At 36.5% G+C, this 15,967-nt stretch overlaps 1 protein-coding gene across 9 annotated transcripts in view; it reads left to right on the top strand.

Moving 5' to 3' along the window:
- The window catches only part of Csmd3 (CUB and Sushi multiple domains 3), a 1,211,921-nt gene that overhangs the window by 117,706 nt on the left and 1,078,248 nt on the right, over positions 1–15,967 (top strand). For all 9 annotated transcript variants that reach the window (XR_001781523.2, XR_003951374.1, NM_001081391.2 and 6 more), the window contains exon 2: positions 1,227–1,449. Coding sequence is in view for 7 of the 9 variants with exons in the window: in NM_001081391.2 (NP_001074860.2) it covers positions 1,227–1,449 (223 nt within the window). In the remaining 2 variants the exon portion in view is untranslated. The remainder of the gene's footprint in view (positions 1–1,226; positions 1,450–15,967) is intronic.

Raw genomic sequence — 15,967 nt, 5'->3', positions numbered from 1 at the left:
TTATATGCTTTTGAAAATCATAAAACACCCTATTTGACTTTTGATGAATTAGCGAAAAAATATATGAATATAGGCAAGTATTGACTTTTTAAGCTTCTACCTGATCTGAATTCTTGGTAAGCTTTAAAAAAGAGCTAGAATGTAGCAAGAATTCCATTTATTTACCAGGATTAGCACTTGGACACATACACATCTGAAGCGGTAGACTTCCAAGCTAAGTAAGGATCAAGGACAGTTTTGAATATATCCACCCAACCATGAGACAGGTTCTTAGGAGCAGACCCATTACAGTTAGCTAATCTAGAGCAAATGGTTGTTGCATGGTGAACTGATTCACTAAGCAAGCACAGCTGCTGCTGTGATTTGAGGCACAGAATGAGATATTAACATTGGAACATGACTCCTGTCTGCCCCAGTCTCTAATTGTGCTTCTTAACTTCTGTACATGTCTCTGCATCTTGATCTGTATATTCAAACAAACTAAGTAGTCAAAAAATATAGTAAGCTGTCAAATTATCTCTGAGGAGCATGCCCTCATATATCTCTCATAGAAGTAGTGCAAAAATTAAGAACATTGATACAAAATGTCCAGACTTAATTTTAAATATATATATACATATATGTGTATATGTATATGATTACATTTGGTCCTAATTTAGGATTACCATAGAATGAACCAATCACTGTTATGGAAATAGAAACAATTACATAGACTGTTTTTCACAAAACCTCTTCTAGTGAATTGAGCATATTCTTTTAAAATGCTGTATAGGTATATCTGACTATGTTTCAAAGCACATTATATCAGAAATGATGGATTTAATCATTTTAGACTTACACCACATTTTATAATCAATTTTCAACACTCTTTACTTCTCCCCAGAATTAGATTAAAAAACATATGAAGCAAATTGACATGTTTGAAACTTTTATTTGTTAGATCAAAATGGATAATGAATCAAATATAGTGAGTAATTTTTACCCACTGCTTTACAATTATTAAATTTAGTCTAATAAATTATAAATATGTTGTTTTTCATACTATAAATCATATGGTACATATATATGTTACACATGTTTATAAAATTTATCTAGTTCATAAAACATCATTTAAAATTTATCACTATTGGTGTTAAAGAAAACCAAACATTTAAAAATTTAAAACCAAAACAACTAACAGGTTTTGAAACTTTTCTATAACCATGTCTATTTGTCTTGTGTTGCAGGATTTATTTATACATGTGGTGGAACTTTAAAAGGACTCAATGGCACCATAGAAAGCCCTGGTTTTCCATATGGATATCCAAATGGTGCGAACTGTACATGGGTAATAATAGCAGAAGAACGAAATAGAATACAAATTGTTTTTCAGTCGTTTGCACTAGAAGAGGAGTACGACTACTTATCTTTGTATGATGGACATCCTCATCCGACGAACTTTAGGACAAGGTTAGTGAACTTTTAGTGGTACACTAGAGGTAGAGTATCTCATGCGAAGAATATGTTTTTCATAGAAAAAGCTAATTATATGATTTGTTATAATAAATTTATATCGAACAAGTATGTACTATTCAGGTGAAAATGCATAATTTATTTATTTTTCTCTCTAAGTCTTACTTCCTAATAATAGTAGTTATTACATTTCCACAGGTAGATAAAGTGAAACTTTAAAGTGCTTATAGTGATGGTGGTTTTAATTAGCTTAAGGCTTCATTTATTGTGGTAATAACTTGGGGCGAAATAAAATTATACTATAAAAGGTATCTTTCAGAGGTATGTGTTTAATATACTGTGTTATAAAAACACTTTAAAATCAGTACTTATGTAATGGAGAAATACAATGATTTCATAAAATGTTTAATTGACGAACACATTTTTTAAGGTTAAATCTCACATTTCTGATATTACAGTAGGAATTGTGCATATGTTCATAGATATCATTTTAATATAACTTTTATTTTATGTGTATAGATGTTTAACCTGCAAGCATGTATGTATAGTATATGCATGCACATCTTAGCACAGAGGCCAGATATGGGTGTCACATAATCTTTTTTTTTTCATTTTTTATTAGGTATTTAGCTCATTTACATTTCCAATGCTATACCAAAAGTCCCCCATACCCACCCACCCCCACTCCCCTACCCACCCACTCCCCCTTTTTGGCCCTGGTGTTCCCCTGTACTGGGGCATATAAAGTTTGCGTGTCCAATGGGACTCTCTTTCCAGTGATGGCCAACCAGGCCATCTTTTGATACATATGCAGCTAGAGTCAAGAGCTCCGGGGTACTGGTTAGTTCATAATGTTGTTCCACAGAATCACCAGAAGAACAATCTCTAAACAGAGTCAACTATAACTACTAACTCCAGAGATTACCAGATGGTGAAAGGTAAACGTAGGTATCTTACTAACAGGAACCAAGACCACTCACCATCATCAGAACCCAGTACTCCCACTTCGTCCAGTCCAGGACACCCCAACACACCTGAAAACCTAGACCTAGATTTAAAAGCATATCTCATGATGATGGTAGAGGACATCAAGAAGGACTTTAATAAATCACTTAAAGAAATACAGGAGAACACTGCTAAAGAGTTACAAGTCCTTAGAGAAAAACAGGAAAACACAATCAAACAGGTAGAAGTCCTTACAGAAAAAGAGGAAAAAACATACAAACAGGTGATGGAAATGAACAAAACCATACTAGACCTAAAAAGGGAAGTAGACACAATAAAGAAAACTCAAAGTGAGGCAACACTGGAGATAGAAACCCTAGGAAAGAAATCTGGAACCATAGATTTGAGCATCAGCAACAGAATACAAGAGATGGAAGAGAGAATCTCAGGTGCAGAAGATTCCATAGAGAACATCGGCACAACAATCAAAGAAAATGGAAAATGCAAAAAGATCCTAACTCAAAATATCCAGGAAATCTAGGACACAAGGAGAAGACCAAACCTACGGATAATAGGAGTGGATGAGAATGAAGATTTTCAATTCAAAGGACCAGCAAACATCTTCAACAAGATTATTGAAGAAAACTTCCCAAATCTAAAGAAAGAGATGCCTATGAACATACAAGAAGCCTACAGAACTCCAGATAGACTGGACCAGAAAAGAAATTCCTCCCGACACATAATAATCAGAACAACAAATGCACTAAATAAAGATAGAATACTAAAAGCAGTAAGGGAAAAAGGTCAAGTAACATATAAAGGCAAGCCTATCAGAATTACACCAGATTTTTCACCAGAGACTATGAAAGCCAGAAGAGCCTGGACAGATGTTATACAGACACTAAGAGAAGACAAATTCCAGCCCAGGCTACTATACCCAGCCAAACTCTCAATTACCATAGATGGAGAAACCAAAGTATTCCATGACAAAACCAAATTCACACATTATCTCTCCACGAATCCAGCCCTTCAAAGGATAATACCAAAAAAAAAAAACCAATACAAGAACGGGAACAACGCCCTAGAAAAAACAGGAAGGTAATCCCTCAACAAACCTAAAAGAAGACAGCCACAAGAACAGAATGCCAACTTTAACAACAAAAATAACAGGAAGCAACAATTACTTTTCCTTAATATCTCTTAACATCAATGGTCTCAACTCCCCAATAAAAAGACATAGACAAACAATCTGGCTAGACAAACAAGACCCAACATTTTGCTGCTTACAGGAAACACATCTCAGAGAAAAAGATAGACACTACCTCAGAATGAAAGGCTGGAAAACAATTTTCCAAGCAAATGGTATGAAGAAACAAGCTGGAGTAGCCATCCTAATATCTGATAAGATTGACTTCGAACCCAAAGTCATCAAAAAAGACAAGGAGGGGCACTTCGTTCTCATCAAAGGTAAAATCCTCCAAGAGGAACTCTCAATTCTGAATATCTATGCTCCAAATACAAGGGCAGCCACATTCATTAAAGAAACTTTAGTAAAGCTCAAAGCACACATTGCACCTCACACAATAATAGTGGGAGACTTCAACACACCACTTTCACCAATGGACAGATCATGGAAACAGAAACTAAACAGGGACACACTGAAACTAACAGAAGTGATTAAACAAATGGATCTGACAGATATCTACAGAACATTTTATCCTAAAACAAAAGGATATACCTTCTTCTCAGCACCTCATGGTACCTTCTCCAAAATTGACCACATAATAGGTCACAAAACAGGCCTCAACAGATTCAAAAATATTGAAATTGTCCCATGTATCCTATCAGATCACCATGCACTAAGGCTGATCTTCAATAACAAAAAAAAAATAATAGAAAGCCAACACTCACGTGGAAACTGAACAACACTCTTCTCAATGATACCTTGGTCAAGGAAGGAATAAAGAAAGAAATTAAAGACTTTTTAGAGTTTAATGAAAATGAAGCCACAACGTACCCAAACCTATGGGACACAATGAAAGCATTTCTAAGAGGGAAACTCCTAGCTCTGAGTGCCTCCATGAAGAAACGGGAGAGAGCACATACTAGCAGCTTGACAACACATCTAAAAGCTCTAGAAAAAAAGGAAGCAAATTCACCCAAGAGGAGTAGACGGCAGGAAATAATCAAACTCAGGGGTGAAATCAACCAAGTGGAAACAAGAAGAACTATTCAAAGAATTAACCAAACGAGGAGTTGGTTCTTTGAGAAAATCAACAAGATAGATAAACCCTTAGCTAGACTCACTAGAGGGCACAGGGACAAAATCCTAATTAACAAAATCAGAACTGAAAAGGGAGACATAACAACAGATCCTGAAGAAATCCAAAACACCATCAGATCCTTCAACAAAACTGGAAAACCTGGACGAAATGGACAAATTTCTGGACAGATAACAGGTACCAAAGTTGAATCAGGATCAAGTTGACATTCTAAACAGTCCCATATCCCCTAAAGAAATAGAAGCAGTTATAAATAGTCTCCCAACCAAAAAAAGCCCAGGACCAGAAGGGTTTAGTGCAGAGTTCTATCAGACCTTCAAAGAAGATCTAATTCCAGTTCTGCACAAACTTTTTCACAAGATAGAAGTAGAAGGTACTCTACCCAACTCATTTTATGAAGCCACTATTACTCTGATACCTAAACCACAGAAAGATCCAACAAAGATAGAGAACTTCAAACCAATTTCTCTTATGAATATCGATGCAAAAATCCTCAATAAAATTCTCGCTAACCAAATCCAAGAACACATTAAAGCAATCATCCATCCTGACCAAGTAGGTTTTATTCCAGGGATGCAGGGATGGTTTAATATACGAAAATACATCAATGTAATCCATTATATAAACAAACTCAAAGACAAAAACCACATGATCATCTTGTTAGATGCAGAAAAAGCATTTGACAAGATCCAACACCCATTCATGATAAAAGTTCTGGAAAGATCAGGAATTCAAGGCACATACCTAAACATGATAAAAGCAATCTACAGCAAACCAGTAGCCAACATCAAAGTAAATGGAGAGAAGCTGGAAGCAATCCCACTAAAATCAGGGACTAGACAAGGCTGCCCACTTTCTCCCTACCTTTTCAACATAGTACTTGAAGTATTAGCCAGAGCAATTCGACAACAAAAGGAGATCAAGGGGATACAAATGGGAAAAGAGGAAGTCAAAATATCACTTTTTGCAGATGATATGATAGTATATATAAGTGACCCCAAAAATTCCACCAGAGAACTCCTAAACCTGATAAACAGCTTAGGTGAAGTAGCTGGATATAAAATAAACTCAAACAGGTCAATGGCCTTTCTCTATACAAAGAATAAACAGGCTGAGAAAGAAATTAGGGAAACAACACCCTTCTCAATAGTCACAAATAATATAAAATATCTCGGCATGACTCTAACTAAGGAAGTGAAAGATCTGTATGATAAAAACTTCAAGTCTCTGAAGAAAGAAATTAAAGAAGATCTCAGAAGATGGAAGGATCTCCCATGCTCATGGATTGGCAGGATCAACATTGTAAAAATGGCTATCTTGCCAAAAGCAATCTACAGATTCAATGCAATCCCCATCAAAATTCCAACTCAATTCTTCAATGAGTTAGAAGGAGCAATTTGCAAATTCATCTGGAATAACAAAAAACCTAGGATAGCAAAAAGTCTTGTCAAGGATAAAAGAACCTCTGGTGGAATCACCATGCCTGACCTAAAGCTTTACTACAGAGCAATTGTGATAAAAACTGCATGGGACTGGTATAGAGACAGACAAGTAGACCAATGGAATAGAATTGAAGACCCAGAAATGAACCCACACACCTATGGTCACTTGATGTTCGACAAGGGAGCTAAAACCATCCAGTGGAAGAAAGACAGCATTTTCCACAATTAGTGCTGGCACAACTGGTTGTTATCATGTAGAAGAATGCGAATTGATCCATACTTATCTCCTTGTACTAAGGTCAAATCTAAGTGGATCAAGGAACTTCACTTAAAATCAGAGACACTGAAACTTATAGAGGAGAAAGTGGGGAAAAGACTTGAAGATATGGGCACAGGGGAAAAATTCCTGAACAGAACAGCAATGGCTTGTGCTGTAAGATCGAGAATTGACAAATGGGACCTAATGAAACTCCAAAGTTTCTGCAAGGCAAAAGACACCGTCAATAAGAAAAAAAGGCCACCAACAGATTGGGAAAGGATCTTTACCCATCCTAAATCAGATAGGGGACTAATATCCAACATATATAAAGAACTCAAGAAGGTGGACTTCAGAAAATCAAATAACCCCATTAAAAAATGGGGCTCAGAACTGAACAAAGAATTCTCACCTGAGGAATACCGAATGGCAGAGAAGCACCTGAAAAAATGTTCAACATCCTTAATCATCAGGGAAATGCAAATCAAAACAACCCTGAGATCCCACCTCACACCAGTCAGAATGGCTAAGGTCAAAAATTCAGGTGACAGCAGATGCTGGCGTGGATGTGGAGAAAGAGGAACACTCCTCCACTGTTGGTGGGATTGCAGGCTTCTACAACCACTCTGGAAATCAGTCTGGCGGTTCCTCAGAAAATTGGACATAGTACTCCCGGAGGATCCAGCAATACCTGTCCTGGGCATATATCCAGAAGATGCCCCAACTGTTAAGAAGGACACATGCTCCACTATGTTCATAGCAGCCTTATTTATAATAGCCAGAAGCTGGAAAGAACCCAGATGCCCCTCAACAGAGGAATGGATACAGAAAATGTGGTACATCTACACAATGGAGTACTACTCAGCTATTAAAAAGAATGAATTTATGAAATTCCTAGCCAAATGGATAGACCTGGAGGGCATCATCCTGAGTGAGGTAACACATTCACAAAGGAACTCACACAATATGTACTCACTGATAAGTGGATATTAGCCCAAAACCTAGGATACCCAAGATATAAGATACAATTTTCTAAACACATGAAACTCAAGAAAAACGAAGACTGAAGTGTGGACACTATGCCCCTCCTTAGAAGTGGGAACAAAACACCCTTGGAAGGAGTTACAGAGACAAAGTTTGGAGCTGAGATTAAAGGATGGACCATGTAGAGACTGCCATATCCAGGGATCCACCCCATAATCAGCATCCAAACGCTGACACCATTGCATACACTAGCAAGATTTTATTGAAAGGACCCTGATGTAGCTGTCTCTTGTGAGACTATGACAGGGCCTAGCAAACACAGAAGTGGATGCTCACAGTCACCTAATGGATGGATCACAGGGCTCCCAATGGAGGAGCTAGAGAAAGTACCCAAGGAGCTAAAGGGATCTGCAACCCTATAGGTGGAACAACATTATGAACTAACCAGTACCCCGGAGCTCTTGACTCTAGCTGCATATGTATCAAAAGATGGCCTAGTCGGCCATCACTGGAAAGAGAGGGCCATTGGACACGCAAAATTTATATGCCCCAGTACAGGGGAACGCCAGGGCCAAAAAGGGGGAGTGGGTGGGTAGGGGAGTGGGGGTGGGTGGGTATGGGGGCATTTTGGTATAGCATTGGAAATGTAAATGGGCTAAATACTTAATAAAAAATAAAAAAAAAAAGAAATATTCAAAGTCCTTAGTAATCAGTGAAAAAAAAATAGTTATCTTTCACTTCACATGTCTATGTAACTTGAAATGTATTTCAGGTACTTGGAAATTATATTTTTCTTTTTTGAATTAATAAATTTATTTGTGTAAAAAAAGATTTTCTAGTTTGCATTTCATCATATTCTAAACAAATAATATTAGCTTTTGAAGGATACTTTCATGTTTCAATGTGATAAAAATTATTTGGTAACTCTGTCATTCTTCCTAATTGTTGATACTATGTTCTTGGTTTGTTTGTTTGTTTGTTTGTTTGTTTCCTTCAAAAGAAGCTTTCAACATCAACTTTCTAAATTTTCACCACTCTTTCATATCTTACCATTGATCATTTGTATTTTTCTTTAATTGAAAATAGAGTCTTTTTTCATACAATATAATTTGAATACATTTTCCCCTCTCTCTACTTCTCCTAGTTCCTCCCCATCTCCACTTTGGTTGGATACACCCACTTTCTGTATCTCATTAAGAAAGAATACATTGGGTGCTGGAGAGATGGCTCAGCAGTTAAGAGCACTGATTGTTCTTCCAGAGGTCCTGAGTTCATATCCCAGCAATCACATTGTGGCTCACAACCATCTTTAATGAGATCTGATGCCCTCTTCCTGTGTGTCTGAAGACAGCTACAGTGTACTTATATACAGTGAATACATAAATCTTAAAAAAAAAAGAAAAAAGAAAGAAAGAACACATTCTCAGTGATAGCAACCTAACATGACAAATATAATATAATATAATATAATATAATATAATATAATATAATATGATGAAGCAAAAAAAAAAAATATGTCAAAGTTGGAAATGGCAGCCCAACCAGAGGAAAAGAATCCCAAAAGCAGGGACAAATGTCAGAGACCCACTTTTCACTGTCAGGAATCCCATAAAACTGATAAGCTACCAGTTATAATACACATGCAGAGGACCTGATACAAACCTTTGTAGGCCCCGTGTTTTCTGCTTTAGCCCTTGTGAGCTCATATCCATATGTACCTTTCTTAGTTGACTCAGAGGGTCTTGTTTTCCTGACGTCCCCTCTCCCCCACTCTATCTCCTTTGGCTCTTTCTGCTTCCTCTTCACTATTCCCTGATCTCTGAAGAGAGGAATTTTATAGAGATCTCCCATTTAGACGCCCTTTCCACATAATGTTTGGCTGTGGATCTCTGCACCTATTTTCATCTACTGCCTGAGGAATTTTTCCCAATGATGGAATAAGACTCTTAACTATATAAGAATGTAGCAGAACATCATTAGGAACCACTTATTAGAATGCTCATTAGAATCAGCTTTTAAATGTATAGATATAGATACAGATATAGAGATATAGAGATAATCATGACCAATAGTGTTTGGTTTTATACTAGGTCTCTGGCTACCTAGTATCTGGTTCTCTGGTGTTCAAGAAGTATCAGGTCTTTTACGTGTAAGCACCCAGTTTGACCAGGACCACTTGTGGAAGATATTGTTTTTGTTTTTTCCAGTGTGTATGTCTGACTTTAACAAAATTCAGGTGTTCATACATGTGTGAATTTATGTCTAGGCTTCAGTGCAGTTCCATGGATCAAAATGTCTGTTTTTATGCCAACACCATGCTGTTTTTATCAGAAGATTCCTTCTCATGGAATGGGCCTTGGGTCCAATCACACATTGGCTAGTTACTCCCACAAGTTCTATGCCACCATTGCCCTAGCATATTTTCTAGGCAGGACAGATTGTAGGTCAAAGATTTTGTGGCTGGGTTGGTATCCATGTTTCGCTTTAGGTATTCTGGAGAGTACCAAAGAGATTAAAATGTAGAGTAAGGTCTCTATATTGGCACCAGCTCATGCTTATTGAGTTGTGTGACTGTTGTCCTTAGAAATGGGCCCCAATTGTCAGTTTAGAGTTGTCTTATCAGCAGGCTTTGTCATTTAGGGAATTCCCTTGGAGCCCACTGGCCAAGAACTCAGTTGAATGCAACCTAATTAAACCATTGAAACCCTCATTTGCCTGTTGAGACTCTGTATCCTCTATTACTAGAAGTCTCTAGCAGTTCTTTTATTGTCAAGGATTATTTTAGCTATACTGGTTGTTTTTGTTTTCATATGAAGTTGGAAACTGTTTTTTAAAGGTCTCCAAATACTTGTGTTGGAACTTTGATGGTAGTTACATTGAATCTAACAACTGTTTTTGTTAGGATGGCCATTTTTCCATGTTGATCTTACTCACCCACAAGCATAAGATATCTTTCCATTTTCTGATATTTTAAATTTATTTCTGGAAAGACTTGAAGAATTATAATACAAGTCTTTCACTTGCTTGGTTAGGGTTACATAAAAATATTTTATATTATTTGAGGCTGTTGTGAAAAATGTTGTTTCCTTGATTTCTTTCTCACGTCATTTGTAATTTGTACATAGGAGGGTTACTGATTTTTTTTTTTTGAGTTAATCTTGTATCCATCTACTTTGCTGAAACTGTCTATGAACTTTAGGAGTTCCCTGGTAGAATTCTGGGGTTCACTTAGGTATACTATCTTAACGTCCGTAAATAATGCTATTTTGAAGTTTTCCTTTCCAATTTGTATCTCCTTGATCTCCTTCAGTAGTCATATTGCTCTAGCTAAAACTTCTAGTACTGTATTGAATAAATATGGAGAGCTTAGGCAGTCTTGCCTCTGATTTTAATGAGTTTGTGCTTATCTCTATATAATTGGAGGCTGTAGATTTTCTGTAAATTGCATTACTAGGTTTAGATATGGCCTTTGTGTCTTTTTTGTAATGAAGAGGTGTTGAATTCTCTCAAAGGCTGTTTTGACATCTAGTGAGATAATCATGTGGTTTTGTTGTTGCTTCACTTTTTTTAAATTTTACTTATTTATATTTCAAATGTTGTTCCCTTTCCTGGTTTCCCCTCCACAAACACCCTATTTCATCCCCCTCGCCCTCTATGAGGGTTCTCCTCCATACACCCACCCACTTCTGCTCTCTACCCTAAGAGCCTCCTAAGCTGGGGCATGGAGCCTCCACAGGACCAAAGGCCCCCCCTCTCTTTGGTGTCAGATAAGGCAATCCTCTGCTACATATGCAGCTGGAGCCATGGGTCCCTACATGTGTACTCTGTGGTTGGTGTTTTAGTCCCTAAGAGCTCTGGGGAGTCTGATTAGTTGATATTGTTGCTCTTCCTATGGGGTTGCAATCTACTTCAGCTCTTTCATTCCGTTCTTTAACTCTTCCATTATGGTCCCTGTGCTCAGTCCTATAGTTGGCTGCGAGCATCCACATCTGTATTGGTTGGGCTTTGGCACAGACTCTCAGGAGACAGGCTCCTGTCAGCAAGCAGTTATTGTCATCAGCAATAGTGTTTGGGTTTGGTGTCTGGAGATGGATGCCTAGGTGGGTTGGTCTCTGGAAGGCCTTTACTTCAGTTTTTGCTACACTCTTTGTCCCCGTATTTCCTTTAGACAGGAACAATTCTGGGTTAAAAATTTTAAGGTGGGTGGGTATCTTTCAGTTGTGTATTAAATTGACTGATTTTTATATATTGAATCATCCCTGCATCTCTTGAGATAAAGCATAGTTGATCGGAGTGAATGCTTTTTTTGATGTGTTCATGGATTCGATTTGCAAAGATTTTATTCAATGTTTTTGTATTTATGTTTATAAAGGAAATTTGTGTGTAATACGTTGTTTTATTGTGTATTGTTTCTATGTGGTTTGGATATCAAGGGAACTTTAATTTCATAAAATAAATTGCAAGGTGTTTTTCTGTTTTTATGTTATGGAATAATTTGAGATTTTAAATTTTTTATTGGTTATTTTATTTACTTACATTTCAAATGTTATCCCCCTTCCCAGTTTCGCTTCCACATGCCCCCAATCCCCTCTTCCCTCTCCTGCCACTATGAGGATACCCACCCATCCCCTCCTGTCTCAGCGCCCTAGCATTCCCCTATCCTGGGTCATCAAGCTTTCACAGGACCAAGGAGCTCCCTTCCCAGTGATGCCAGATAAGGCCATCCTCTAACACACATCCAGCTGAAGCCATGGGTCCCCCCTGTGTACAACTCTTTGGTTGGTGTTTTAGTCCCTGGGAGCTTTGGTGGTCTGGTTGGTTAATACTGTTGTTCTTCCTGTGGGTTTGGAATAATTTGAGCAGCATTTGTGTTAATTCTTATTTGAAATACTTAGAGAATTCTGACTCAAAACAATCTTGCCCCGGCATTTTTTGGTTCAGACTTTTAGTGATCGCTTCTATTTTCTTAGGGCCTATAGGTCTACTTACCTTGTCTATCTTGTTGTGATTTTTCTTAGGTAAGTGATACCTCTGAAACAAATTACATATTTCTTTCCAATTTGGTGAAGTACAGGTTTTTAATAAATGTCCTCATGATTCTCCATAGCACCCCAAAGTCTGTTATATGTTTCTTTTCATTTTTTTTTAATTTTGATATTCTTTCTGTGCTGTTTACTTCAGTTGAGTAAGGTTTGCCCATCTTGTTGGTAATAACACTTTGTTTCATGGATTCTTTGTATTGTTCTCTTTGTTTCTATGTTATAGAGGTCAGCATTCAGTTTGAGTATTTAATATTGACTACTCCTCTTAAGTATGGTTACTTCTGTTTTTTTTTTCCAGAGCTTTTAAGAATGCTGTTCCATTCCTATGAGATCTTTCATTATTTTTAATGCATACAAGTGATGCTTAAGAACTTTCCTCTTAGCACTACTTCATTTACATTGAATGAAGAAAGTCTTGCATTCGGTTTTTTATTTATATCTTGATGCATTTTTCATTTCATTGAGTGTTGTTCTGTTTCCATGAGCTTGTCAACTTTCTCTTGTTCCTTTTGTTGTTGATATCCAACTTTAATCCATGGTAGCTGTTTAGATACAAGGAATTATCTCAGTTTTCTTTTATCTATTGTGATTTGCTTTGTGTTCTGGTATATGGCCAGTTTTGAAGAAAGTTCTATGAGGTACAGAATAGATTGTATATTCTTGTTTGTTTAGGTGAAATATTTTATAAATGTCCATTAGGTCCATTTGAATGATAACTTCTGTTAGCTCTAGTATTTTTGTGTTTAATTTTGTCTGGATCACCTACCATTTTATGATATTGAAGTCTTACAGTATCAGTATTCAAGGGTCAATATATAACTTAAGCTGCAGTAATGTTTCTTTTATAAACTTGGGTGTCCTTTTGTTTAGGACGTGGATAGTAAGAATAGTAATTTCATTGTGGTGGATTTTTACTTTGATGATTATGTGGAGTCCTACCCTATCTCTTTGATAAGTTTTTTGGTTGAAGTCTACCCAAATATTATTAAAATGCCTACATCATGTTAATTCCTAGGTACATTTCCTTGTAATTTATATATTTTACCCATTTAGCCTGTGAAAAATGTTTTTATCCTTGATGATGTGGTATGTTTCTTGAACTTAGTAAAAGAATGAGTCATGATTTTGCATTCATTTTAAAAGTCTACGTCTTTTTTATTGGGGAATTGAGGCTATCAATATTAAAATGTTAATATTGAGAGATATTACTGACAAATTATTGTTGATTCCTGTTATTTTTGTTGGTGTTAGTGTTGGTGTGTGTGTGTGTGTGTGTGTGGTGTGTAGGCATGTGTGCGTGTTTGCTTCCATTATTTTGATTTTGATGATATGAGAGTATATATTTTCTGTTTTTCCATAGGTGTAATTTACCTCTTAAGTTGAAATTTTGTATGGCTGAATTTGTTCATAGAAATTTTTAATTTTGACTTTATCACACAATATCTTCTTTTCTCCATCTATGTTGATTGAAATTTTTGCTAGATGTAGTAGTCTGGACTGATATCTTTTATGGTCTGTTAGATTCTTTAGCATGTCTGCTTAGGCCCTCCTTGCTACTAGACTCTCCTTTGATAAGTCAGTTGTAATTCTAACAGGTCTGCCTTTATATGCTACTTGGTCTTTTTTTCCATAGAGATTATAGTATTTTTTTCTTTGTATTGTATGTTTAGAGCTTTGATTATTATGTGGTAGACTTTTCTGATCCAATCTATTTGATGTTCTTTGTGGTTCTTCTACCATTTTAGGTATCTCTTTCTCTATGTTGGAATTTTCTTCTATGGTTTTGTTAAAAATATTTTCTAAGGCTTTGTTATGACTTCTTCTATCCTCTATTTTCCTCTATTCTGAGGTTTGCTTTTTTAATGGTATCCCAGATTTTCTGGATGTTTTGTGTGAGGAAATTTTTAGATTTGACATTTTCTTTGATACATTCATCTACTTCTTTCTATTGTATCTTCAATGCATGAGATTCTTTCTTCCAACTCTTATATACTGTCCATGAAACTTGACCCTGTAGCTCCTGTTCATATTCCTAAAATTGTAATTTCCAGAACTCCCCCAGTTTGTGCTTTTGTTACTGATTCTTTTTCTAATTTCATTTCTTGAACCATGTTATTTATTTTCTTACACTGTTCTTGCATATCTGGATTTCTTTAAGAATGTATTTATTTCCTCTTTAAGGAACTCTATTATATTTACAAAGATTATTTACCTGTTTTCTTGATATGTTGAAATAGTCAGGCCTGCTGTGTTAGGCTAGCTAGGCTCTATGACTGGAGAGTTATTGTGCTGGCTGTTATTGATTTAGATTTTATGCTGGCAGCGAGGCATCTAGGTTAAGGATGATAATAGGTCTAGGTGCTGATTCCTGGATTTGTTGTTATTAGTTGGATGTTGTGTTCCTTGATTTCTCCTTCTCTTTGGAGTTTCAGAGTTTGATAACTGTGTGCTTGCTACCTGTTTTCATACCCTGTTCAGCTGGTGAATTCACATGAAATGGCTGTTGTTGTTGTATCTTGGGATTCTGAGATGAGTTGGGGGAAGGAATATTGAAGAAGTACGTCTTTGTGATACCTCAGAAGTGTGGTCAGAGATAATTGGGAGACCACAGGAGGTTTCTAGCTATAGAACTTGGCATGAGAATGGGGGTACTGGATCTCAGGAGCAAAATGAGAGTTTGCTGGCCTGCCTTCAGTCTACTTGCTGACCCAAGAGGAATGGTCCTTGGATTAACAAGTGCTGCCTGCTGGAGTTGGGGTATGAAACAAGCAACATGTGTGAAAAGTTTAGGTGAAGATAGTTTGTAGAATCCATATGAGGTATGGTCAGAGGTGAAGGTAGGCTTCAAACAGTGTTCCTTTGTAGTGCTAAGGAGGAGTTAGGGAATTAGATGTGGGGAAACATAGATAGACAGGAGAGGTCTTTAGGAAACATACCTAGTCTTCTGGCAGGCATGACCTATGGTTTAATTAATTTGGTTTTAAATAAGCTTTTTATGTTCATTGTTCTACCACATTCGTTGTAAAGGAAGTCATGAGGAAGATGGCATATCTAGAAGTAATACTTATATTACTTTGATAAGTTTCATGTACAAGAGCTGTTTGGGCAAGCTGTGCATACTAACACTAAGCAACATAACAGTGAGAAAATATTACCATCTCATTGTGAACTTCTAGCAACTTTAGGGAAAATAGATATAAAACATCTGTATAGAGGTAAAATCTCATTAATACAGATTTTTTTGAACTGTTTCCAGCCTGAGTGGAAATTGAATCTGTTTTAATTGTTTAATAATATTTGTTTATAAGGTTAAAAGTTTACTAGACTGATTAACAATGGGAATGTAATTTGATTTATTTTCTCATTTTAACTACTTTGATTTACTGTGTCTGATTGTTGATCATCTTAAATGGCTAAGCTCATTTAGTGCATCAGTTTACATATACACTGTGTGACATCTGTTTTAGACAGTGTCCTTTCATTGACATTGCAAATGTCATTAGAAGATGATGTTTATTTTTAATGATACAACAACAAGTTAAAATAGAATACATCCATATGAAC

This window comes from Mus musculus, chromosome 15 (genome assembly GCF_000001635.26).
Source record: "Mus musculus strain C57BL/6J chromosome 15, GRCm38.p6 C57BL/6J".
NCBI classification, from domain to species: domain Eukaryota; kingdom Metazoa; phylum Chordata; class Mammalia; order Rodentia; family Muridae; genus Mus; species Mus musculus.
The sequence above is the reverse complement of the archived record's forward strand: the minus strand, read 5'-3'. Positions and strand labels throughout refer to the sequence as shown.